This window comes from Furipterus horrens, unplaced genomic scaffold (assembly GCF_987537825.1).
Source record: "Furipterus horrens unplaced genomic scaffold, mFurHor1.1.pri manual_scaffold_13, whole genome shotgun sequence".
NCBI lineage: Eukaryota > Metazoa > Chordata > Mammalia > Chiroptera > Furipteridae > Furipterus > Furipterus horrens.
Window position 1 is genome coordinate 19,074,303 of NW_028327183.1, and position 27,260 is coordinate 19,101,562.

A 27,260-nucleotide genomic window follows, 5' to 3' on the forward strand; every position below is an offset into this window, starting at 1 on the left:
ACATTACGTTTCCCTGTACGATGCAGTGAGAAGGCGCATCACTTACCTGAGCCTAATCCTGAGAAAACATGAGAAAAACCCAAATCAAAAGACATTTTATTGATCCGAAGTGACTGACCAGGGCTTCAGAAGTATCACATTCAGGAAAGATACAGAAAGATAAGGAACTGTTGCAGATTGGAGGGGGCTAAGGGGACAGGACCCCTGGATGCAGTGCAGGGTCTCAGGTTCAATCCTGGAACAGCAGACATGAGCGGACAAACTGGTCAAATTCAAATCAAGTCTGTAGTTTAGTTAATAGTATTATATCAATGCTACTTTCCTAATTTGATAATTAAACTGATGGTGTGTGTAATGTTGGCATTAGGGCAACTGGGGGAAGGGTATGCAGGGAATTATGTATTACTTTTGCAACTTTTCTATTAATCTAAAGTTATTTCAGAGTAAAAAATTTGTTTTTTTTTTTTAGTTTAAGAAAATTGTCATCACCCTTTGTTCTCCCATCTGCTCTAGCCCTTGGCAACCTGTGATCTACTTTCTGTCTGTAGAGCTGCCTATTCTGGACATTTCTTATAAATGGGACCATGCGACATGGGATCCTTTGTGATTGGTTTCTTTCCTTTAGGATAACGTTTTCCAGGTTCATCCATGTCGTAGCATGTGTCAGTACTTCCTTCATTCCTTTTTATGATCAAATAATAGTCCATTCACATGAACACATTTCTTTTATCCATTCATCAATTGATAGAATTTGGATTGTGTACAGTTTTGGGGTATTTTAAATAATGCTGCTTCGAACATGCTGTGCAAGTTTCAGTGTGGACATAAGTTTTCCTTTCTCTTGGGTAAACATCTGGGAGTAGAACTGCTGGTAACTGTGCTTAGTCTTTTCAAGAACCTGCAGACTGTTTTCCAAAGCAGCTGCACCATTTCCATTCCCAGCAGCAGTGTCTGAGACTTCCAGTTTCTCCACATCCTCACCACCACTTGTTATTATCTTTTTTATTTGAGCTGTCCTAGTGGGTGTGAAATGGTATCTCACTGCTGTTTTGATTTGCATTTACTTGGTGGCTAAACAAGGTCGAGCATCCCAAAAGTCATTTTTAACATCCATCACCCTTGGGCCAGCAGGCCCTTCTGAGAGTTCCTAGGTGTGCTCAGCATTGGTTCTTCGTGTGAGATCAGGGTGCCTAAAATCTCGCAAGCATGAGTGCTGTCCCAAAAGCTTCAGGGGATGAGTAGGCATTGGGTCCTCAGGGGTCCAGGGCCATGTTCCCTTTCAGGAGCAAGAATCAAGGTTTGGGGGACCAGAGAATCTGTTTTTATAACAGGGATCTTATTCAGTCAGAAGACCCCAACAGCCTTCAGCATGATACATTATTCCTTTTCCTCTCCCCAGGAGGTCCCAATGGCTCTTGTGACTCCAGCTTCAGCAGCGGCATCTCTCCAGCCAGGTAAGTGGTTTGTTCCAGCCAGAGGTGCTCATGGAAAGCAAGCAGCTTAGATCTTTACCAGATGCAGGATACCGCAGTGAAGACCTGAGGCAACCTCTGCTTGGGGCCACTGCTTATGGGCACAGGAGGTGCCTGATGAGGGAATCTGAGGGACCCTGAGCAAGCCCAACCCACCCAGTCCTGATGGACAGATAGCATGTGGGGGATTAGAGGCTCCCGGAGGTCAGTAAATACAAGCTATAAAAGTATAACATACATGGTGACTGCTGTAAGACACGGAAACCACAGCCCAGAACTGTTTGTGTGTCCAGGATAATGTGGGGCTGAAAAGCCCGACAGGGGAAGGCTGACAAAGACCTTCTGGATTGCAGGCAGTGACCAGTGCGTGGACTGTGAGCTGCAGGAACTGTCTTCTCCTAGGCTCCTGGTGGAGCTGTAATAGCGCAGCCTTCCACAGGGGGGCAGTGCAGGCCAAGCAGCAAGAGAATGCCCTTCCTTGCCAACCCCCTCCAGGGTGATAGCATTCCCCTGGGGAAGGAATTGTCACTATGCTGTCTCCTTGTCTGAGTCCCCTAAACATGGCCCATCTCGCTTTTTCTTTGAGTAGAATTGGCACTGGTGGGGCTGGAACGGGTGGCGGGTCTCCTACAATGAGTTTCTTCCCTTGGAACCCAGCCCTGGGGATCCAGTCGCTCATGAAGGGAAAATGTGCGTTCAACCCCAGGGGGCTCTGTTCTGTTTTCCCCAGACCTTTGGTATATCCTCTTTGTATATCATTTTAAACTTATTCTTATCTGAGGACCCTGTGCATGTTTGCAATATGCAAGTACTGATCATGAGCATGGGCTTCTCTTAGCGCCACTCGCCAATTGTTCAAACAGGCCAGCCAGCATTACTGATTCATTCGTTGTCAGTGAGTTGTCACACGCTCCGGAGCACCTGCCTGCATTCAACTCTACAGGTTCCACGATAGAGAGATGGCCCCTGAACGTGGTCCCTGACCTTGGGGCTCTGTGGGGAAGCAGAGAAGCAACCAGGAAGTTACCAGAAAGGGTAGCGATTGCTAGGATGGGGGACTCAAAGGCTCTGGCAGCAAGCAATGGTGCCTGAGCTGAGGCTGGAATGTGGCTGACAGCAGTGAGCACTTGGGGGGGTCTGGGGGGGAGGACAGTGAGTGCTTCCTAGGCTCTAGCTGTGCCAAATACTTTGTGTCACATGATAAGATTTGGTTAACGTTGAAATCTCCTGGGGTTGGTAGTAGTATCTCCATCTTAGGACTGAGCAGGGAGAGAGACGAGGGAGCTGCAGTGCAGAGAGCATGAAGGAAGGGCTCGCGTGGGTGCAGCCTGGTTAGGAGGGATAGAGGCCCAGACTGAAGAGGTGGCACAATGAAGGGGAAGTTGTATACATTTGACATCTGTTTTGAAGGTAACACTGACAGAATTTGCTGATGGTATGGAGTGAAAGGAGAAAAATGAGAGAAAGAATAACTTCTAGGTTTTTGGCTTGAACCAAGTCAGGGTATCCTGGTGTCCTTTCCTATGCTGGAAGAAGGGACCCATGTGTGAGTGGGCCAGTCAGGAGCTCCGTTCAAGGTGGCTCTGAGCAGCCGCAAATGCAGGTGTGGGTAGTGGACTCTGGAACTCAGGGGAGAGGTCCGCAGGGAGATTGGCGTGTCCCACGGAGGAGACGCTTTTGTTCTGAAGGCCATGGTAGCCAGCAGTTCAGGCAGGAGTGAGTGAGCAGACCTGGGACTTAGAAGACCCTCTGGCAGCCCTGGGAGGACAGGTGACAGAAAGGGACAAAACTGACAGCAGAGAGGCCTGTTGCAGACTTGTCATTATAGCCTCGGCTACCGGGGATTGTCCTGCTCCATGGGAGAGTGTAATCTGTCTGTTTGTCTTCTCTCTCTCTCTCTCTCTCTCTCTCTCTCTCTCTCTCTCTCTCTCACTTATATACACCAGGCAGGTACTCCTCTCTTGTGAATCCTCTTGAGTAGTGGAGTCCCACCTTCTGGGCATACATCCTGACTCCACCATGCCTGGCTGTGCAGCCCTTGGCAAGAAGCTTAACTTTGCCCTGCCTCAGCTTACTCATCTGTAAACTGATGTGTGCTGACTTCACAGAGGTCTGGAGTGTAAATGAACTGAACTGTGAAAAGAGCATAGAATGGGGCCTGGCACACAAAAGGCACTTCACACATTCCAGCTACAATTGTTATTACAAGAGCCTCATTATTATCCCCATTTTACAAAGGAGAAAACAGGCCCAGAGAGGTAAACTTCTTGTCCAAAGTCATTCAGCTAATTAGTGGCCAAGTTGGAATTCCGGCTTGGTCTGTCTGACTCCAGAGCCCATGCATTTAACCTGTATTAGTCAACCTTGGGAGTTACAAAGCGTTACATACTAGCCTCTTTAACTCACCTGACACAGGAGCCCCAGACAGGCATTGCCATGTGAGCAGGCTTCCACTCTGCTGCTGGGGCCATGGTGTCATCGGTGACATTCAGTACAGGTCTCCTGATAAAGATGGCAGCCCTATATACAAGACAAGCAGATAGATCTAGAAATCAGTGCTTCCCAACTTTTAACATCTACTGACTGAAAAAAGTTGCAACGATCTTTTATTAGAAAACAAATTTGAAGTCAGAAACAACCTTTTTTTTTCCTTTTGATTTGATTGGAGCTGTGACATATGAGTACTACGAAGAGTTAGACATTACAGAAATAAAGTGCTGCCTCCCAGAGGGAGGGAACCACTGGAATTGATCATTGTTTATTGGTAATATCAGAAGCATTATTCAGTGCATAGGTATTTTAATAGCCACAGTAGCTCCTTGCACTTGGAAATTGTAGTACATATATGAGTAAGACATTTGTTATGAGATGCTTTATGAAAAAATGCTCACTGAAAATGGGGTTTTGCAGACACCTTGAAATAGCTCAGAAGCCCCAAGAGTGACTAGTCTAGACTTTTTGGAACCCATGCAGAAATGTATTTTAAACTGTGAACGAGATCCCTTCTGTTCTCTTTGAGTAAGGTAAACCAGGGCAGAGGGTGCCCCATCTCAGGCTCCAGACGAGCAGCCCAGGAGCTGAGCACGCCATGCAGCATGCGCACTCTAGAAAGGGTCCAGGCTTCCAGAGACCTAGCTCCCCCTGAGCATACTCAAAGCCCAGCATACAGCAACCTGTCCCACCTGGTGGAGCAGCCCAGAGCTGCTTCCTCAGAGGCAGATGGGATAATCAATCCTCCCTTTACCAGGCTCTAAGATCGGTCTCCCTGGTGTGCGCCTGCTTCCCTTGACCTTCACCTCCAGCCAGTGAAGGAAATCGAGACCCAGGGAGAGTGTCTCCAGCTGAGAAATGAGTTCTCTGTGCAGGACCTCACAGCCTTGGATGGTCTATACAATCTCTCAGCCTCAGTTTCCTCATCTGTGCATTGAAGGATCAGGTTACATGAACCATGAGGCCCTTCCATTTATATAATGGTTAACACCTACTCCACCGGCAGTCTGAGGGTGCAGTGTCTGGGAGGTGTGCTGCGGCTGGCATTTGCTATGAGAGAGTCAGACTCCTAGTCCACAAAATGCTGCCAGTTCACACACTGAGTCCTTGAAATCCATCCTTCCTTATTTGGACCTGACACAGTGCCACCTGAGGGAGGTGCCACCATGGGCTGGCCCTTCCTTTCTGCCCTCAGAGGCACTGAGCTGGCCAGAAGCACCTCAGGACCGCTGTGAATTAAGGAACCTGGCTGGCCAGGGGACCATCTAGCCTGGCGTCTTTGGGGCACTAGGTTTGAAGTGCCCCACAGAACAGAGATCAGCACTAGGCTTCTCCAGGGTCCTCATTTCCTGATGGAGACTTTGCCCTCCTGACAAGAAAATGCACCACACGGAACTGCCATTCTGCCCCTGCCAGGGGACAGTTGGAAATATTGCCATCATGGACTCTCCCTGGGCCTGGCTTTTTAGGGGGCCAGGCTACGTGGTTGGTGGGCCAACGTGGACAGACTGACTGCTCAAATTCAGGTTGCCAGCCCCACCTCTTCTTGGATATATAACCTTGGACAGGGACTTAATGTCCGTATGCTTCAATTTCCTCGTCTCCAGAATGGGAATAACATTGACATTGGCCTCCGAGGAAAGTAAATGAGGCTCTGTAGGTACAGAGCTCAGCCCAGTGCCTGATACAGGTTATTTATCAAAGAAACCTGAGTTGTCATGTTCAATACCTCCATCATCATTATTGTTACCAGAGCCCTGCATCTCCACCTCGCCCCCAGCCCAAGGTTCGTAGACACCACTGGGCCTGATCAGCAGAGTGGAGTCAGGGGGCTAGGCTTGCCTCTGCCTTCCTCCCCACCAGCAGCTCAGGACAAGGGCATTGCTAGATTGGTGCAGCCCTGAGTCCCCAGGAAAATAAAAACAAGGCCTTCCTCCCAGGAGGGTCATTTAACTAAGAATGTGGCAGGGACTGCCAGGCACAGGGTTCTCCTGCCGCAGGGGTGCCCTGCCACTCCTGCTGGGCACAGGGACTCGCCGAGGCCTGGCCTCAGGCCCAGGGAGCTAGGAGAGAACAGGCAGATGGTCGGTTTCTGTTCATGCCCCAGTGCCTCCGAGCTCCTGCTTCAGTAAGGCCTTGGGCTGCAGTAGGCTCCTCGAGCTCCTTCAGCCCCAGGATCCCTCTGTCCCAGGGAGAAGCCAGCAAGATGGGAGAAAGTGGGACTTGGAGATGAGACAGTAAGTAGATCCTGGCAGGGAGAGGGAATGTCTAGGGAGTTGTCAGAGACAAAAAGGAAGTGCTTAGGAACCCTGGGACGGATTGCCGGCCTGCTTCTGTAAAGCTGTGCTATCCAGGGCGGCAGCCACTGTCACACGTAGCTCCCCAGCATGTGTGTTGTGGCTGGTCTGGCCTGAGCCACGCTGTCAGCATGAAGTGCACGCTGGGTTTCAGAAACTGGGGCACAAGAAAAAAAAGATATACAGTATCTTATTAGTGATCTTTATATTGGCTTTATATTGATTACATGTTGAAATGACCATATTTGGGGTATATTGGGTTAGTTTAAACCTATTATTAAAAATAATACCCCTGTTTCCTTTTACTTTTTAATCTAAAACCAGAACACATAAAATTCCATATGTGGCTCACATTGTATTTCTCCTGGACAGTGAGTGTGAGAGAGGTTGAGTGATGGGAGCCTACGTGTGCCGCCCCAACTTGTCTGTCTGTGCGGTAGTTCCCTGTCTGTCTGAGGCTACCAAGGACCCAATGTTGGAGATCCTTGGAACACCCCAGGAACTTCCGGTCACGAGGCTCCTGGGGAAATCTCAGTGGCAGTCCTGCCAAAGGCTCGGCCCTTTCAGCCACGGTAGCCCCTGAAACGAGCCCCATGGGGAATCATCAAACCATATTAAGTAGCAGTTCCGTTTAGCACTTACAGCTCTCAGAATTATGCCCTTTAGGAATTCACATCAAATGAGCTTCAGAGAGGGGCTGCAGGCGAATAGGAAAGCGCAGGCGTGGAGTTCCTGATGCAGATGGATAATTGAGCAGCCTGGAAATACCACGAAAGACCATTTTGTAAAGGCAGCAGCTAAAGCGCCTGGCCCAGTCCTCAAAGAAATGCAGCCCCCGTCTGCAGCGGCCATGGCTGCTTTGCACAAACACAGTGTGATGGGGTGGTAGGAAAGCAGCCACTCCCTGGCATCCTTGGGTCTTCTGCCCATGCCGTCCCCATCCCTGAAAACTGCAGTCTCCTTGTGGGCCCCATGCTTTGGGCAGAGGGCTGCTGTCAGCATCCCAGCAGCACCCAGTCCTCGGGGCTGCCCTGCAGGACTCTGCCTGGAGACCAGCAAGGCTTTGGTCAGTAAAGCCAGGAGCCTGTGCCCCATTGGAGCAAAGCACATTCTGAACAGCTCCGCTTCTCAGAGGCAGAGGCCGACTTCCCCAACTAACGAGAATGTTGCAGCTTAAGGGGCAGTTCTCAAGGCTTCTGAGCCAGGTGGAACTTTGGGCTAAGTGCCCTGGACTATGACGGATAAAAAGCCACAGTCCCTGTCCTCGCTTGAGAAAGGTTTCTCAGGTGCCTTGGGAAGGCTCTGTGGGTTTAAGGGGTGTTGTTAGCAGGGCTTTCCCCTGGACTTTCTGGACATGGTGGTTTCATTTTATCACAGAAGGTCTGGACTTAACTGTCCTGAGGGTGCTACCTGGCCTTGCAGCCCTGAGGTCTGTGGGGGCCCAGCTCAGTGACACTGGGGAGGTTTTCTACTGGAAAAGCCAGGCAAGTGCTGGTAAAGAAAAGGGAAGAAGGTGGATACCCAGCAGCCTGGCCCCCACCCCCCCACCCCCCATGTGTGTGCCAGCTGCATGCCACACCTAGGAGGGCGGTGTAGGGTGCCAGGTCCTGATGCAGGGCCAGGTGGTTCTGGGCCCGGGGTGGCGGAGGCTACAGTGGCTCTACCTCTTCGGTCTTGCCCACAGCACTGAAAGGGCCCCAGTCACCCTCCACCTCGACGGGATTGTGCAGGTCCTGAACTGCCACCTCAGTGACACAGCCATCGGGATGATGACCAGGATTGCCGTCCTGAAGTGGCTTTACCACCTCTACATCAAGACTCCCCGAAAGGTGAGCCCCCAGCTCCATGGACCCCGGAGGTCCCTCCAAGCCACGGCGTTCTTCCAGCTCCACCTCAGTTTGCGAGGGCCAGCCCATGCCTGGTGGGGGTTTGATCGTTGCAGTGCCGGAGAAGCCCTGACATGCCGGGGAGTGACAGGTGCTTGAGGAACCCTTGGAGTCTTGGGGGAGCCGGGGAAGGTGGTCCACGCAGGGGGCCCTGTCTGAGCTAAACCCAGGCCTGGCGTAAGGGAGCACTCACGGTGCCCTGCCTCTACTCTCCAGATGTTCCGGCACACAGACAGCCTCTTCCCCATCCTGCTGCAGACGTTATCAGATGAATCAGACGAGGTAGGTTCGCAGCACCCCCTTCCCTGTGACATGGCCTCCTGGCTGCCCCTTTTGAATGACTGATGGGATCTCACAATGGAGAGGTGCTTATTTTGTTCTCTTAAATTGACACCCCAAAATTGCCCTGTTCCTTATACCTGGTAAGGTACACCCTTTAGAGCAAGGGTCCCCAACCTCTGGGCCACAGACCGGTACCAGTCCAGGCCTGTTAGGAACCGGGCCGCACAGCAGGAGGTGAGCTTGAATGTAATGAGCTTGAATCATCTGAAACCATCACCCCCAGCCTGGTCCAAGGAAATATTTATTGTCTTCCACGAAACCGGTCCCTGGTGCCAAAAAGGTTGGGGACCACCGCTTTAGTGGGAACCCTGTGTTTGCTGTTCTGGACTTTGGGAATAAGGATGCTTCCTCTGTTGGCCCTTCTGAAGAGCACACTGGGTCATGGCATTGACCAGGAAACCAGTCTGCACAGGGAACTCCTGGTCCTGGGAAGGCAGTGGAGAGGACAGTCGGGAGCACTACTGCAGGTCAGGCGCTGAGTGCAAGGCCTGGCTCTGCTTCATTGCCTGAACGTGAGCAAGTCACTTCTCAACTCTGCACCTTCTCCTCCGTGTTGAGTGGGGCAGCAACAGCACATGGGTTCTGAGAATAAAACGCTGCACGCATGATGCCTGGGTGCCCTGCTGGGTGCATGCTGAGCACTGCGTGAGTGCTGGCCATCTTGTCATTTCAGTTGGGTCCTTCAGCTTTGCTTTGTTGAGGTCACCAAGAGCTTCTGGTACAAAGGGGAGAGGCTGACCCATATCCCAGGCAGTAGAGTGACCCTAAGTGGAAGGCTGGCTGGGAGAGTGGAGAGAGCTGGCCTCTGGGTCCTTCTGCCATCTGGGAGCTCCTCCAGCCACACACCTGTCCCCGCACTGTTCTTAGCAGCACTCTGTTCCATGGAGTTAGGGTAGGCGAGTTCTCCCTCGGGCAGGGTTTACAGCTGGGTGTTGCCATTTGCAGGGGTGGCATCCCGTCTCTACTCATGCCAGCTCCATGCTGCTGCGCCTTGATTCCTCTCCTTCCCTCCAGGCTCTGGGAAGCTGTGGGCTCCAGGCATAGCTGTTGTCCTCCACAAGGCAGTGGGGCTGTGAATCTATAGACCACCCACATTGTCCATGGGAACGTGGGAGCAGGCAAGGCCTGGAGGCTGGGGGAAAGGAGAGGGACATGGCTCACAACTTCCTGGGGCATGAGGCACCTTGGTCCTCCCTGGGCTGGGACCAGGGTTATGTTGAGCTCAAGGAAGCTGTCCTACAGCCTAAACCTGAGCTGAAAAGAGATGCAGACACGCAGATACCTGCCTCTAGGTCCCCTAAGGTACTCTGCATTTCCAGAAAAATCCAAAAGAGACGGTCTGGGCATCTGCCGGAGACCCGCCTGCCTGCCCACCACGTACACACACACATGCAAGCACACGCACATGTGCACACCCTCTCTTTCCCTTCCCCCCCCCACCCACCCACTGCAGTGCGGGGCCCTGAGTGGGAAGCTGGCCGGGAGAGGCCCAGGTGGACTTGGCCCAGTTCTGCCTGAGCTGAGAGTGACTCACTGCACAGTCACAGCCCTCATTTCAGTACAGAAAGGAAGTGAAGAACTTTGCTGATTGGTTCCTTCCCTAAGACTTCACTGGAAGCAGCTGAGTTTTCAATCCTTTAAATTGAGTTGTTTAATCCCATCCAGCTCTCTTTGCTTGCGGTTAGTTTTGTGTGCGTGTGCGTGTGCGTGTGCATTTAAAGGAGTGAGAGGAGATGCAGTCCATTAAACAGCTCTCTGTTCAGGTCCTGGCTGTGGAAACTCCATCTGCTGAAGCTGCGAATGTTGTCTGGGCTTCGGGGCACATCTTGTGTGTCTCCAGTGCACATAGGGTTGCAGCTGCTCCTGGGGACAGTTGAAGGGGTGGGGGATGGGAGAGTGTTGCTGTAACAGAAGTCAAGAGCCCTTGCTTTCCTGTCTCCAGAGGAAGGATTTGGGGACCTCAATAGTCAGTGGTGAGTCCTGATTCTGCCACTTTCTCATTCACCAGATTCACATTCCTAAGTGTCCCCTGCCCAATCTCTTTGGCGATTTTGAGAGCTTACTGTGTACTTAGCAGTGGACAGACAGCTACACACAAGACAAAGTCCCTCTTCTCCTGCAGCTTTCTTTCTAGGATATCTAGAGAAAGCTCTCTGTTGAGTTTTCCCATTATTTCCAAACACAGCCCTGGTATAAAATCAGAACTCCGTGGGATTCAAGACCCCGAAAGCCATTCAGTCAAATCTAACCACAGCCAAACGGGGGATGTGAGGGAAGGCCCTTCCTACTAAAGGCTTCATGGAGTCCGATGGATATAATAGTCCCTTTGAAGGCCCTTCCATCCAGCCTGGGGGCCTCGAGGCCCAGGTTATCCCATGTCTCCGATGACTCCTAATAACAGCTTACTCATATGAAGTCATTACTGTGCTAGGAACTGGGCTGCACCCTTCGCTTGCAGTATTTGGAGAGGCCTCAGCAGTTCTGTTGGAAAGTGCTTTTTTGCAGGCCTAGGGAGGTTAGTAACTTGCACACAGCTAGGAAGTGGTGGAGCAAACTCGAAACCAGATCTGTGTGACCCCGAAACCCATCCCTTTCATCACATAACTACCATGCTGGTGTTTCACCATGTATGGCCCTGGCTGCCCCTGTCAGAACCAGCTGGGGAGATGGGGAGCTCATGTCTAATTGTATCATCATCCCCATTTCTAGCCACCTTCTCTTGTTCTATAAGCTCTTGAGAAGCATTCTATTTGGTGTGGAAGGGGGTATGTTTTCTGAAAAAGTTTTCCCTTCAGCCCCCAGACCCTTTGTCCACTTTACTTGTTGATTTCTAGAAACTCTTTGTATATTGGGGACAGTAGATTCATTGTCTTGCTGCAGATGTTTTTCTCTCCCAGTATGATTGTAATAAACGCATGCATCTCACCCCTGGTGAGAGCCACGGGCCTCAGGACAGAGTGTACGCAGGTGTTCATGATGCAAGAGCTGGGCTCAGGGAGGGACAGACCATGTCCTGTTGGCATGTGGCCTCACAGGGATGTCTTGTCTGCCATTGTTTCTCACTTCTATCCCAGTGACAGCTCAGTCGTCCACACCCTTCTTACACCCTCAGTTGTCTCTGCTTTTCCGTTGTTCAGGATAAGCGGCTGTTTGCTCAGTACCGCCTGCTCCTTGCAGACTATCTGAAAATCCCTTTCGTCAGAAAGAATTTGCAGGTGTCAAATTGATATTCTTGGCACCAGAATAGAAATCCTTCCATTAGCTAAAGATCCAATTACTTGTTTTTAAGTGACAGTGCTCCCTGATTCAACAATGTGGAGTGCAGGGCACATTCTCAGAGCTTCCTGCTGGACCCTGGTGGGGAGTTGGGGCCGCCTCTTCCCCTGCCAGGAAGATGCTGGTTGTTGGCTGCCCCCACCACCACCCCCTGACTGAGCGTTCCATGTTCCTGATGGTGTGGCTGGCCCGGGAGGGGCTTTGGGTCGTTCCTCACCCCCACCCCACTCCCAAGCACAGCTGCCTCCCACCCTGCACTTAAAATGCTCAAGGTGTAATGGTGGGTACATGTCATATATTTGCCCAAACCCACAGAATGTGCACCAGGACTGACTCCTAATGTAAACTATGGACTTTGGGGAATAACAGTGGCATCAGTGTAGGTTCATCGATTGTAACCACTGTGGTGGGGGATGCTGGTGATGGGAGAGGCACAGGGCCCAGCACCCTCAAACACATGGTAAACATGGGCTCCGCTGAGGCTGGGAAGAATTTCAAAGGGCCCGATGGCAGAGACATGCTTAGATCAGAAAGATGGGTTCCGTGTTACCCCAGAGCCTTCCTGCCTCAACTTTAACAGTAAGAGCCGGAACAGAAGCTGTCCTATGTCCCTGCCTGTCTGTGTCCCTGCAGATGGGCAGGGTGGGCAGGGTGTTTGGGAGCTCATTGTCCATCTCTAAACCTTAGAAAAACAAAGGGAAAGACGGTGGGCCACAGGACCGGCGCCTTTCTCTGTACTCTCTCCCTTTTGCAGCCTGCTCCCGCAGGCCCCAGTGCCCTGAATTGGAGCTGCCTGACACCGGGAGCAAGGCCCCATTGTCAGCAGATTGTGTTTGCAGCATCACAGGTGCAGAGGCTCCCAGCTGGCTGCTCTGGGTCCAGGGAAAGGAGAAAAGTGGCATCGTTGGCAGAGGATCTGCATCAGGGCCTCCTGCTGCCACTGACCCTGGCTTAGAAGCAAAACCTTCAGTTTCCATTGAGATCCAGAAGAGCACACCCTGCTGGGGCTCCAGAAGCAGCCTCCCCAGACTTGGCTCAGGTGTCTCCAAACTGGGGTGTCCTTTACACTTAAAGCAGATGTTCCCCACGCAGGAGAAGCCCCCCTTTCTCTCCCCTAGTTTCAGAGTAACCATGAAGAGGAATTGCCGATGGGAGTTTGTAGCTTATGTGACTGGTGTACAAGCAGAAAAAAAAGAATGAAAACCACCTTTCTAGACAATGTAGAAGACAGGATTGTGAAGGCATTGTTCATGGTGGGTGAGTCAGCTGGGCCTAGGGACTCATCCCTCTGCTTTTAGGGGACACCAGGGACTTCAGCATGGCTCCCACCTGGGGGAGGCTCTGAGTCCCCACAGGTTTGTCTTCTATTCATGGTCCAACGTGATGAGGGCTGTGTTCTCCTGCTCCTGGAAATTGGCCGTCCCTCAGTGTCTGCCCAGAAATGAGGGCTCCCACTTCATTAGAGGGCAGCTTTGAGAGCTGGTGACGCCCGTCTGACAGCCCATCCGACAGGCCCACTGCTGGCTTCGTTCGGAAACCGTCATGGGTGCTGTGTGCAGGCCCATGTGTCTGTGGGAGGTGGGAGGAGACTGGGAGAAGGAGGGGACAGACACCAAGGTGTGTGAGGTGGCTGTGCTGCCCAGGGTGCATCGCATCTGTTGTCTTAATGAGCTCGCCGGCAGTCCCGGAGCAGTTTTCATTTTCCCTTGTTTGACACAGAAGGGAATCCAGGTGTGAGGCGATAACCTGCCCAAGGTCACACCGCCAGTTAAAACCCCACACAAGGTCTGACCTCACCGCAGGGCCGGGCTCCAGCGGGTGGGGCACTGCTTTGTCCCAGGCCAGCCCCTGCCATTGTGTTGATGCTGTTTTGTCCTTGGCCGAGCTATAGTTCTCGATGCAGGTGCTCCCTGAGCAGTGGGCTCTGACCTGCCCCAGGGGTTGTCCTGGGGCCCCCAGCTCTAATCAGGCTTCATCCGGAAGGGGGTGAAGAACAGGAGGACAGGTCTCTGGTCCACACTGTCCTGCACCGTGGGACCAGCAAGTCCACGGCATCTCCTCACCTCAGTTCTCCTCCCTAAAATTCAGTTGGACTGGATTGTGTTCGTCCCATCCAGCTCGAACTTTGTGTGGTCCTCGCTCCACTCCCCAGAATACTAATGCAGCCTGCTCAAAAGTGGACAGCCTTCCGTAAGAATGGGGCTTGTTTTTCCTTCTCATATTCTTGCCTCCGTTTTTATTTCACTCCAATTTTCATTCCATCCACTCTCCAAAACAAACCAAAGCAACCCCTCCGTTCCAAAGATATCTTTACCGTCAGGTGGCTTGACTGGGCCAGATGCCAGCCCAGAGCCGAGGGGTAGGTGTCAGGGTCCAGGACTGGTTCCTCTTGCCAACAGCCCACCCCAGGTGGGGAAGCGAGCTGGGCTCCATCAGGAACATCCTAGAAAAGAGAAGCATGGACCCTCTTCCTGCTGCCACCCTCTGGGGGTCCTACCAAGGACACGGAACACTTACCCACTCAGCTCTCCCTGTGGCTGACCTACATGCCACAAGGGAGAGAGGTGGGGCCCCAATCACAGTCCCCAGAGACAATCAGGCCCCCACGGCCCAGCAGAGGCGCTGGCAGTCACCACTAGGGGTCCTGGGAGGACTTGGGTCTTCTGAAAAGAGCCCTTGGCAGGGAGGAGAGCGGAGCGGCAGGGTAGCAGTCCCAGAGTCAGGCCTGGTGAGAGGCCTCTTCTCGCTGTCCTTCTGTGGGTCTGCACACTGCATTTTCTCCACCTCAGCCCTCCTCGAATGAAGTGGGGAACCCACAGTAACTGCAGTTGGCCGGGCAGCATTCCACCCTGGGAAAGGCAGGTTTGTGTGCTGGGGGTGATTTTAGTATTTATCTCTGTCTGGATTCCTCCCAATGATGAGCAAGTAAGGACCCAGCGCCAGCACGGTAACTGGTATAGTGGATTGAGCTAGGGGGTGGGGGGCACCTGCTCCCTGGCCCACCTGGGCTCCTGGTGAAGACGGAGGTAGGACTGAGAAGGGTGGGAAAGGGGAGGCTTGCTTCCCCAAGTAGGGCCATCGGCACAAGCAATTCCACGCAGGGGGGCTGGGCAGAAGCCCCGCAGCAGCACCTCCCAAACCAGGGCTGCCGTCAGACTCCTCGGGAGCTTTTGAAAATGCAGCTGTGTCAGCCTCAGCCCGGACCTCCTGACTTGTTCCCTCAGGTAGGGAGGGCCTCGTTGCCTGGGTGCTGGGCACATCTCTGGGTGAGAGCCACTGGTAGGGACCCACGTTCAGATCCTACTGGAAGCCTACGGGCCCTGCCCCTAGCTTTCAGCTCTGCTGTCCTCCATCCACAGGCCTCAGGGTGCTGGCCAGGCCAGAAGCCCTCCTATCACCCCTCACCCTACTCAGTGTCCATGGCGTCTTCAGAAACTAAAATTTCTCCCAAGATGTCTGTCGAGTTTTCTCCTCTGGCAATGGCCACAGCTGAATCAGCTGAATTTCCCTGACAACATCCCATCGGCAGTTCCCAAGGCCCACGGTTGGCGCAGGTTGTTTGGCGAGACCAGAGATGACGAGGCCGGGTCGTCTCCCACCACGACAGGAGTAGCTACCCCCAGACCTCACTTCCTCCATGCCTGCTGTGCATCACTGAGAGTGCGCGTCGTCTTAGTTCATCTTCACAACAGCCCTTCGATCAGGGACTGTGTACCCCACTCCCCCCAGGAGGAAACCAAGACCAGAGAAGTGATGCCAACTTGACCAAGACCTCAGCTTAGATGTTCCATGGAACATCATTTGTCTCACACCCACACCAACGCCTCCTGCACATCAAGGCTGGCCAGGTCCCCATCCGTGTCGGTCGTCCCATCCCCTGTGCGCTCTTGTAGCCCTGGTCACACTGTGGGAACCGAGGCTTTGTCCAGCACAGAGCAGGCACTCAGAAACATTCTGTGAGAAAGTGAACAAATAGGAGGTGGGGAGGATGGAGAGCTGACCCCACTCTCCTGAGCCCCGCCTGCTGGGACCTGGGCCTGGAGAAGAGCCTGCCTTCTCTGCTGGCCAAGCTCCGTGTAGCTTGCAAATACCCTGAGATTTAAGTGGAGACCTGGAGGCGGGCAGGAGACCAGGGAGCCTGTGCTGTTCTCCTGGTTGCCATGGACCGGTGCCCTGGAGACAGCTGACCCCTCAGCTCATCGCCTGGTAACCAAGCTATAACGTGTGTGTGCTGCTCCAGTGCTGCTCTCAGCACCTGCCCTTCCCACCCCCTGCCTAGCTCACGGGGAGCATTTGTAATGCTGAGAGGGCACCCTTCTGGCCAGCGGCTGCCATGATGCAAATGAGCAATGGCTGGCATCCGCAGGAAAGATACCCTGTGGGGTGGGAGGGAGGGAAGGGGGCAAGTTGGGAGGGGTCAGGAAACCAAGCTGTCTTGCCCCAGGCTGGCCTCAGAGGGATGGCAGCTAGAATGTTCTAAGCTGCCAGAACCCACACTGTTATCACTGTTAGTAGAACTTAACAGTGAGCATTAAGTGCAGGCCTTTTGCATATTTTTTCCATATATGGCACAGAACTAGGCACTCGGAAGGATTTCAAATTTTATTAAAAATTAAAAAGGAAAAGAAGGAGGGATGGAAAGGAAAGAGACAGAAAGCAATCCTGATCCCTAAAGACATGCATTCAAAGTCCAGGGACCCAAACTGAGATATTACTATTTTTTTTCTTAAGTTGTTTTTGCTTTACTAAAACAAAAGGTTTTAAATCAGGGTGGATTTTTCACTGGGAAGGAAAATAGGTCTAAGCCTAAGCCATCCTCTCCCCTCCAAATGTAAATGTTCTTTTGGCAGTGCTTTTCTTGCTGGGTGCAGAAGGCAGGGCTGGGGAACCCCCCCCCCCCATACACACATACACATACACACACATGATGCTGGGCATGGCCTGCTCTGACCCTCTTGCAGCCAAAAGTGTTTCTGAGAAATCCCCCCTTTCCCAGCCGGGGCCTGGTTGCTGCCTCCTGCAGCTCACGTTTAGTCTGCCTCCAGCCCTGGTCCCTTCTTCCAGTGTTCCATGGGGTGACTGCCCTGTGGCCATCCCTCAGCTCTCCCAGGGGACCCCTCCTGGGACAGCAGTCTGGCTTCCTAGGGTCTGCTCTCTGGCCAGTTCCACCAGTCACAGGAGCCATTCTGTATGTGTTAGTGGACTCAGGAGGCTCCTTGTGAAAGAAGCATAAGACCCCACATTTCCATGCCTCTGCCCTTACTCAGTACCACTTCCGAGGGTCAGGAGCAGCCCAACCTGACCCAGGTCTCAGGCCCTGCCACCCCACTGCTCTGGGAGGTGGTGGCCACACAGGCCAGACCTCAGCCTCCTGGGTCTTGAGCCTGAATTCACTTCTCCTGCCAGCACCTAATGTGTCCCTTGGAAAGAACTCTTGCAGCTTCCTCTTGGCCGGGACTGGAAAGGGCCCGGCTTGGGGATTTCCTTCACTCCTCACAGGGCTGGAAGGCTGAGCCAGTGGACATCTGGGGCATAATCAGCTGACCAGTGGCCTACCCAGACTTTGGACAAAAGTTTCTTAGAGATAAGTAAGTAGAGTGAAGTGGGCGGCTTCTTCATCCATCCCCTTGGCAGAAGCTATTCGGAACCATCCATCTTCCCTTTCCTATCCAGCACCACGGGTCAGCCAGTGTTTATCCAACTTTTGCCCGTGCCTTGCCCTGGGACTCCATGGTCAGGAGTCCTGGGGGCAGGCGAGGGTGGGTCTCCCAGCAATGGGACTTGGCCATGCACAGCTCTGGGTCTCCAACTGTTCCCAGGAAGTGAAGGAGCAGCCAGTAGCACCTAGGGGACTTGGGGGGAGGAACCTCCTACCACGAGGGGTTTTTCAGGGCTGGTCTGTGGTGTTGGGCCAGGGAGTGCCTGTACAGACCATTAAAAGAAGGAAGGGAAGCAGCCACCAACCCAGAGAGACGCCCTGGCCCGCTGGAATGCAGTGTGGTGAAAGTGCCACGGCCCCATCCAGATGACCCCTCTCACACTGAAAGTGCTCTCTGCTGGTGTCAAGTCACCTCCTACAAGAAAGGGCTTCCTTGTTTTTGCTCCCCAAGCCATAGAGGGTGTGAAGCCCCCCACTACCACCCCTCCGGCTATTTCCCCAGAGTTGCTTTGTCAGATGTTTTCCACACCCAGTTGCCACTGACCCTCTCACTCTGAGGTGGCCAACTCTGCTCCAGGATGAGGGGCCAGCTGATGTGCCTTCCCTACCCCCTCACCCCGCCCATCACCATGGTAACGGCATGCACCCCTGTTCCTGCAGAATATTGCTTTCTTGTAACCTTCCCCCCTCCCTCTCTTTCCTCCTCCTTTCTCTCACACAAAAAGAAAGCACAAGTGTTTTATATTCATTTTGCGAAATGCTGTGTAGTGCATACTAATTGGTGTGGCTTCCTCCAGCTTTGAGCCTTTCCCTTTCTCGGAGCCAGGATTACAGGCCAGCTCAGGCACGGACCCAGCCGGCCTGCTCACTGGAAGGAGGACTGGCTGTTTCTAGAGGCCGAGCAGCATGTCACGCTCAGGGCCTTCCTTCCAGGCCTTAAGCAGGTGCCTCGTAAGCAAGACTGCTGACATCACCTTGTCCTTGTTCTTGTCCTTGTCCTAGAGCTTCCTGCCCACACACCAAGGGCTGCGGGGTCTCCAGGGGATGGAGCACCAAAATCCTGGCTTCCCACGGAGACTCAGAGCCGCATCCACCTGAAGGGTAGCCCCTCTGCTGCCCAGTCCCAGGCCCTCTGTTGACATTGCCTCCCAAGGGGGCCTGTGCTGGCTCCTGAGGCAGAGTCCTGGCCCACATCAGGAGTGTTGGTCCGAAGCCTCGAGTTCAGCTCCTGGGCTGCATGGGGTTTTCCGGTCGCCTGTGGGAGGGCCCGTGAGCTGGGTGTCAGCCATCTCGAAGTCCCAGAGGGGCACCCCACGAGCTCCCGACTCTCCTCTCCATTATGACAGCCCCTTCCCCTTCTGGCTGCAGGAGGCCGAAGGACACAGTGCTGCTGTTCTCCAGCTCTCACCTTCAGGGGCTGGAAGGACAAGGTGTGTGCCCGCGCACACGTGGTGTTGCCCCTGGCAGGACTGTGGCCTTTTTGCCGGGCCCTGGGAATCAGGGACCAAGCTTTTGACAGTAAGCACAAGGGGAGTGGCTGGGATCCCTGCAGGAACCTGTAGACAGCATTTCTGGCTTTAATTGTGCAATTGAAGTGTAATTTGCATTCATTTGCCGTTTGGTGTTAAACTTCCTAAAATAATAGAATTCAAAATATAAAACATGAAACTTTGCTGGCTGCACTCTCCAGTGGGACAGAGGGGGTGGTACAGAGGCATGACGCAGACTGTCTCTTGGGGAAGCAAAATCTGAAGCCCTCCATGTGGGAACCGCTAGGGCCAGGGCCACCAACCATGTCTGGCTGTGGTATCAGCACTCTTGTAACAGAAGTGGTGCATGAAGGGTCAACTCTAACCTTCATGACGGCCTTGCATATATGAGGAAACAGGCTGCCCGCGGGCCAAGTTGCTGTCTCCCCTGGCACAGGGCTGCATTGTCATTCTGTGACCTCCTGAGAGTCCTGTCCTGCTGGCCTTGCATCTCCACCGGCCAGCACAGGCCCCTGACCACAGCCGGCACTCAAGTAAATGCTGGGGGAGGGCATTGTGGGGGCAAAGTTGACTGGTGCTCCAGTCTAGGAACCAGAGCTTAGTGTGAAGTGGACTCCCTGTCACCCTGAGCAGGTGACCCTGTGTAAGATGAGACTGAGGACAAGTGAGGCATGAATTCCGGCTGGCTGAGAGCAGAGCAGCTTCGTCCTCTGGCCTCTCCCCCTTCTCTTGCAGTCTGGCCCTGGGGCCAGAGTGTGGAGACATCTCGAGGGAGCCAGGCCTCTCAGGTGCTGCTAGACATCTTTTCTGACGGGGAAACCGGCATCTGCCGTTAACCTGGGGTTAACCTGGGCCACAGTGTGGCCGCCCTGGGGTCGGGATCTAGCCTGAGTGCTGGCCTGGCCCCAGCTGCCTTGGACCTTTCTCATTCACTGCATGTGACCTCCAGGGTGCTGCCTGGAAGTGGATGCCTCTGTACCCTACCCGCCAGGCCTGACAGGAGGGACCTGTGGCTGGAGACTGGCCGCAGCGGGATGCAGCTAGGCCACAGGTACCAAGAGCTGTAAAGACATACAGGTTGCCTCCTTGACCCCCTGGCTCTCCTGTGAGTCTGACCCAGGTGTGAGATCAAGGGGGTCAGCAAGGGTTCTGCGCCCCCGTCCCCCATCGGGCTATGGGCAGAGCAAGAGCAGATTGCTCAGCAAATACCATTGAGTTGGGAATTAGGGTGTCAATTTGATTTGGTGGGGTGCTTTTGAGATAGAATCTATATACCATGAAATTCACCCTTTGAAGTATGCTTTGCAAATGAGATTGTGCAACCATCACCACTATCTAATTTTAAGACATGTTCATCACCCCAAAAAGACCCTGCACCCATTAGCAGTCATTCCCTTTGTCTCCGTCCTCCGGCCTCTGACAGCCACTAATCTACTTTCTGTCTCTGAATTTGCCTGTTCTGAACATTTTATATAAATGGAATCATCATACCATATGGAACTTGTGCATCTGGCTTCTCTCACTCAGCGGAAGTTTTCGAGGTTCATCCATGCTGTGGCATGTATCAGAACTTCATTCCTTAATATCGCCAGATAGCATTCCCTGGCACGGACATGCCACATTCTGTTACGTGTTTATCAGCTGATGGGCGTCTGGGTGGTTTCCACTTTCCAGCTATGATGCATGATGCTGCCATGGACGTTCCTGTGGAAGTTTGTGTGTGGACATGTTTCCAGCCCTGTTGGGTAAATACTAGGAGTGGGCGTAAACCTATGGTAACCCTGTGTTTAACTTTTTGAGGCACAGTTGGCTTGCTTCTTGCCTCACTTTATTTTGGACAAGTCACTCCCCAACGCTGGTCTCCTTTCACCTCCCTGACCTTTAGACAGTGACTTGCTTGGAAAATCGGGACAGCAAGTGCATGTCCTGTGCACATCCTATGAGCCAAGGCTCGGGCTGCTCCATCGCACAGCAAGCGCCACACTGTTGCTGCTCTGCTGCCTGACCTCCCACCCCAACCCTGTGTCCTTTCTGCCATTGTGGAAGCAGAAAGCCTTCTGGGAGCCTCCCCCAGTGGCAGCAGAGGCCTGGAGCTTCCTGCTTCTGGACCTAGTCCTTAGCCTGGATCCCAGGCAGCCCACACTCCTGCCATCTGCCTGGACTGCAAGACAGCCACACTGCAGCCAGCATTGAGGCCTTTCCGCAGGCCCAGCAGTCAGAATGTTCCAAATGCACAGCAGGGCAGGGCATGCAGATCTGCCTCCAGGCCACGGGCTGGGGTGAGTCTGACTTACCTGCAGCCCCAGCACCCAGCAGACACACAGAAGAAACGGGGAAGGATGTGGCTGGGCATCTGGAAGATGGCACCTGTATGTAATGCTGTGTGCAGCCTGGGTGAGGCTGGAGTGCAGCAGGGCAAGGAGCAACGCGTCTGTCCCTCAGGGATGTTTTGTGCTGAACGCACCAGGCTGTGGGGCCAGAACAGGCCAGGCTGCAGAGGGGACCCCAGGAGGGGAAGGGACAGCTGGGGCAGGGTACGATGGAGTGCTGGCACATTCGTTTCTTGGAGATAGAAACAGCTTTCAGTCTTTGAGGAGATGTTAGTGACTATTTTTGCTTTTGAGTTAAAACTCTCCCTTTTAAAATAGAAAACTCATTGGTTTCAGTGTATTGAAAAGTTCGTGTAACCATCACCACTCTCTAACTCCAGGATGTCTGCAGCATCCCACAGAGAGCCCTGGAGCAACTTGACCTTGACTGTAGCCAGCATGCTCCACTGGCTGGCCTGGGGTGCGCAGAGCCCCCCGGAGCTCTGCGTCACTTCTGCTCACCCAGAGCTCTCTGGATTGCGGGGGCAGCCCTGGGGGACCATGTGACACAGCACTGACTTGGGCGCACCCTTTGGACTATTCTTTATGCTCAATTCTGTGTCTTCCTTGGAAGAGCTTGGCGGGCAGGGGTCAGGTTAAGGGACCCCCTTCCATTCGTTTCTGTGGGCCACAGAGGCAGCCAAGAATGGAACAGCATGTCTGGAAGTTAGGAAGTCTTCCATCCTGGAGCCCAGCGTCACACCCCAAATGTGGAGGTTCCTTTGGGAACTGCTGTGGCCTGATGTCACTTCTGCGGAAGGATCTGTCCTATGACCCCATGGTCAACTGGGCCATTGGCTGCCACACCCAGAAGTGTGGCCTGAAGGGCACTGCTGGGTCATCATCCAGGCATGGTGACCTGGGAGCCCTGAGATGTATACGGCACAGACTGTGTCCTGGTTCCTGAGTCGTGCACATCCCGGGGTCCCGTCACAACCCCACTCCAGGGACCAGAGAGCAGTGGTCATGGGAAAGCCAACTTCCAGGCCTCTGATTCCAGCTTTCTGTCACCTGCTATCCCTGTCCCACTACCTGTCAGTCCTTTGTAGAACTTTCTGAGCACTGTTCTAGTCATAGTCTGAGCCACTCTCACTGGCCTGTTGCCCTCTGCAGACCCCTCCCCACCTCCTGGAGGAGACTCTGTCTCCAACTATAGTTGCCTGTGGAGGCCCTTGTCCCTCATCCTCTGCCTTTATCCCCCAGGTTATCCTGAAGGACCTAGAAGTGCTGGCAGAAATCGCTTCCTCCCCTGCAGGCCAGACAGAGGACCCAGGCTCCCTCGATGGCCCTGACCTGCGGGTCAGCCACTCAGAGCTTCAGGTGCCCACTCCTGGCAGAGCCGGCCTGCTGACTGCTCCCAGTAAGTATTCCCCTGGTGCTTCCAGCCTCGGGGACCTCGGGAACACTAGTGTTCGGTCTTGTCCTGCATGGGGGCCATCATCAGGGCTGTCATTCTTAAGCCTTGGAGTTCTGACCAGGTGTGAGGGTCTGTGATTGCCACTCTCCAAGAGGCAGGTGGACCTGGCCTCGCCACCACCTCCTGGCTCACACTCCAGCGGCCCCCTGACCCCTGGAAGAGACGCTCACATCCCTTTTTCCTCGTCTTCCTGCACCTCCCATCATCCTGAGCCATTGGCCAAATATAAAACCGTCTGAGTCTGCTGTTGTCTCTCTCTCTCTGGGGTGGCATCTCCCCAGTCAGGAATCAGGGGCTTTGGATTCGGGGCTCACAGGTGGAAGGCTAGGCAGCCATTTCGTTCCTCACGGAGAAGCTAAAAATAGCTCTGAACATGGCATGCAGCCCAGGCAAGTCACAGCATAATTCAGACATGTTTCCAGGCAGTCCTTGGCCGTGAAGGTGGCTGGGGTGTTCCTAGGACTCACCTTTGAGCTCCTTCTAGACATCAGGCGGCCCTTCTCCCAGACCATTGTACCTCCTAGCACCTCCCTCCCAGACAGATACCAGTTCCCTCCAACGACACCATCCTGGAAAGTGCCCAGGGATACAAGTCAGTAGGAAAGTACCCAGCAAATCATGGGTGTTTGCCTGGGGTGTCTTTGTCCCCTGAGTGGCTCTTGACATCCAGGCACAAGGTCCTAGACAGCCCCTCCTCTGATGCAGAAGCCAAGTGTCCAATAAATGTGGGGCCTTTCAGCAGCAGCCTCCCTCCTGCAGCCCCCGAAGGCTGGTCCCAGAGAACACCTGGGACCGCTGGCTCGGTGGAGCCGCTGAAGCCCTGCAGGCCTGACTGCGCCCCAGGGTTGCGAGGTCGCACAGAAGGCCACATGTGGAAGATGTCTCTTGGTGACATTCGACATCCAGCCGCACCCCTGCCCTTGCGTGCTTGTAGGTGCCCAGGCCTTAGCTACCCCTGCTGCACATGCTCTCCTGCAGCTCGTCCCATGTGTCTAACTGTTTCTGACTAAAGTAAGGAAGGAGTGGGGGTGCTCCAGTGGCAACTCTGCTTTCTTCTGGGGTTTCCCCAGGATCCAGTAGTTTCCTTGCCAACAAGCCAGTTTCCTCTGGGCAGTCAGAGGCCATAGTTAGGGACACTCTCACTCCTAACCCGGGATCTGCGCTGAGGGTCCCACCCTCTGTCCCACAGCCCAGATCTCCATTTTTTACCCTGTGTCCCCAAGTCAGCACTTGAGGGTCTACCTGAAGCCCCCAGGACGGATGGCAGGATTGCCACAGGTTGAGTGTGGGAGCCAAGCCTCAGTGTGGGGGAGGGCCCTCCATGACAGGATGAGGAACAGAGGGCTCATTTTGGAGAGGGAGGGTCTGGAGGGCAGGGGCAAGGGGGCAGTAATACCTGCCTGGAAGAGGGGGCAACAGCCAAGAGAAGGTACTGTCAAGGCTAAGGCCAGCCTTCAGGTCCCTTTGTCGGAGCATCCCCTGTCCTTAGTAGGAGAAGCAAAAAGCTGAGGCAGCACAACCCTGGACATGTGGAGGAAGCCTTGATCTCCAGGACTCTGTGCTCCGCCTATAAGGTGGCTTTTCTCTTCCTCCGGGGCCAGGAGCCGTGCACGGGAGCCCTGCAGGCCTACCTGCACTCCAGGGCCTGCTGGAGAGGGCTCAGCGGGACTGAAATGCTTACTTGCTAGTGGAGGGATGGGCCAGAAAAATGGCTGTGTGTGACCCAGGTCTGCTGGAGAGGGTGGGTTGCACCCTGGAGCCATGGGGCCTGACCCAGGGAATCCCAGGGGGGCCTGTGGCAGCAAGCCCTTTCAGCTGCGTGGGAACAAGGACTAAGGTTCTTCGTGGCAAACACTCAACCCCAGCTCCTGGCTGCACCAAGATGGGTGGGCCACTAACAAGGTTGAGGCAGTCAAGACTTGCTCCAGCTCACCAAGGCTGTCAGACTGGCCCACATCAGCCAGGACTCACCCTGAATTCATAGAAAAACAACTAAGTGTGCCAGATGGAAAGAGATTCCATCCTGGAAAGACCGCCAAGGAAGTACCTGCAGCCAGTAATGCTTCTTGCTTCAAAGATTCAGAGCATTGAGGGCCACATGCTCTTAGCTTGAGACTCGTATGCACTTAGAAGGGCTGTGAAAATCACACATGCATGTGCGTCTGCAGCTGGCACCAGGTTTTTCAAATGGGTCTCTGATTTTAAAAGGTCAACATCAAGCTCATACCAATAATTGGAGAGCACGGGAAGCCAGAGTGGGATCCCCACTGCCTCAGGGAGGGCATGCGCCAGGCACCGAGGTCGTTGAGGGTGGCTCTCAGGTCAGAAAGCAGGCAGGAGCGTACCCCGACTCCTCTGCAGGCTGCTCTTTGTCTCGTTGCTTCTAAGGCATGCAGGCGAGGGGACTGTTCTGTCTCCATCTGGCTGTGCACACGGACAGTGGCTGCAGGGCCAGACCCTCTTCCTGTTTGGATTCTGCCTTCCTCTGGCTCTCCAGGGCACTGCTTTGAGAACTTGCAGACGGCAGTGCTATGTCCCTTTAGGGGTAGATCACCCCACCCCGTAAAGGAACTTCCTGGAAAGCCAAGGAGGCAAGGAACCTAGCAAAGATGAAATCAATGGTGTTAGTAGGGAATCAAATGGTGGCCCGCCTGTCTGTTGGGTCTATAAACTCAAATGGTACAAACTGAATGCAGTGGTAGGGAAGCAAGGCCCACTACACGCCCAGATAGTTGCTGTGTGGGCCTGAATGCGCCACAGCAGTGGTCCCCGGGGCCTGCCAGGCAGAGTGGGATTTTCCTCTCACCCGCCCTAGCGTCAGCATCTCTCCCTCTGATGCAGAGCTGTGGTGATGGTGTCATTTCTCCCGTGCCCCCCCTTCATTCCTGACCTTTGCAGAGCCTCAGGCAGGGAAGAGGGCCCCTCTGGGGCCGCCAGGAGGAGAGCAGCCTGGGTGGAGGGACACCATGTTTCCCTATCGCTCTAAATTGAGATTTGGTGAAATGAAAGAAAACAAATGCTTGGGTCACCTGGAACTTAGCAGCTTTTTGTCTTCTCTGCCTGTCTGTACTCAGGGCCGGGCCGGGGCGGGGGGGGGGGGGTGTCGGCTGAGGCTCTGCCCGGCTCTGGGGAGAGGAGATAATGAGCCCCGCTCCTGCAGACCAAGGGGCCTGACCCTGAGCCAGCGAGGAGAGTTCGGCAGGAACCGGGGCCTCCGGGACTGTGCCCCTGAGAGGTGCTGGCCCACTTGGGGCTTAGAGTCCCAGCTGCAGAGCAGGAGCAGCCTTGGCCAAGCACAGCAGCCGTGTGCCAGTCTGGGGCCAAAGGTCAACCCAGGACTGATGTGTGCCCCTAAAACCCAATCTTCCTTTCCTTCCCTTCTGGCCATGGGGCCTATTCTTGGTGGGATAAAACTACTTACATCAGGGCTCTCTGGTCCAAGGTGGAGTTTGACCCCAGCTCTAAAAATGTGGACCAAAGTGAAATGTTCTGATTCTGTTTTGTTCCTTATAGCCCAGGCCAGTGTGCCAAATATAGAAAGAAGTTCTAGAAAAATCCTAGACAGCAGTCCCTGGGCATTTCCCCAACAGTAACTGTGACTAGACTCCGTGGAGCTCTGGTTAGAACCAGGCACTGTTCTAAGCACTCACTCCATGTCCGCTCTTAGCCCTTGCCATGGTCAGCTCTCGACTTCTGAGAGGAGGGCACCAGGTTGTTGCCACCTGGCACGGGGACTGCGGCAGGCCTGGGTGCTGACCCAGAGCCTGGTCCAAGAGCCTGCTCTCTTCACCCCCACTCAGGACAGGAACATAAGTGAACCCCAGCATTGCCCAGCCCTGGAAGCGTCTACCGCCTGAGGAGAGGACCAGAACAGGGGCAGCCAGGCCGATGGTCTCTGAGTGCTGGGTTGTGAACCCAACCTGACAATTCTTGGGGGTGGCCCTCCTCTTCACAGTGACTTCAGGGACCCCATCTGACCTTGGGCCACTTGACTCCTCATTTCTTGCCCTTCTGCTCCCTCTCTGTCCTACAACCACACCAGCCTTCCCTGTTGATCTCTGAGCCTTAAAATCCCTTCTTCCTGTACACTCTTAAGGCAGTGTAAGAGCCCAGGCGCTGGGGTCAGGAAGATCTAGGTTCACAGCCTATCTCTGCCCCACTTGTCTCATGGTCTTGGGCAGGTGTTTGCCTTGGTGCCACCTCTCCCTCCTCTGTAAATTGGGCAACGGGGCGCTTGGGGGCTCTATTACTTCTCACACAGAAGGGGCTAAGACAGATCTGTGTGAGGTGCTGCCTTTGCTTCGGTCCTTATTACGGGAGCTTAGGCATGCCAGCTCAGAAGTCCCTTCCTCTGTGGGGAATCTGGGCCAGACTCCTCTCCCACCCCTGTTCCTCCCACCCGTCACTGTGTGCATGGGTGCCCGGGTTCACATTTGTTTCCCTCCTGGCTGTGCCCTTTTAGACCCTTGCTTCTCAAGGTGCAGGTTGTACAGCCTTAGCATTACCTGGAAGGTCATCAGAAATTGGGACACTTGGGCCCATTTTATCAGGATCACCAGGTG

General features: G+C 53.9%; 1 protein-coding gene across 1 annotated transcript in view; it reads left to right on the top strand.

Moving 5' to 3' along the window:
* The window catches only part of VAC14 (VAC14 component of PIKFYVE complex), a 97,796-nt gene that overhangs the window by 26,754 nt on the left and 43,782 nt on the right, over positions 1-27,260 (top strand). Inside the window, exons 10-13 of the mRNA XM_090260318.1 lie at positions 1,400-1,454; positions 7,944-8,088; positions 8,362-8,427; positions 22,485-22,641. Coding sequence (XP_090116444.1) covers positions 1,400-1,454; positions 7,944-8,088; positions 8,362-8,427; positions 22,485-22,641 — 423 coding nt within the window. The remainder of the gene's footprint in view (positions 1-1,399; positions 1,455-7,943; positions 8,089-8,361; positions 8,428-22,484; positions 22,642-27,260) is intronic.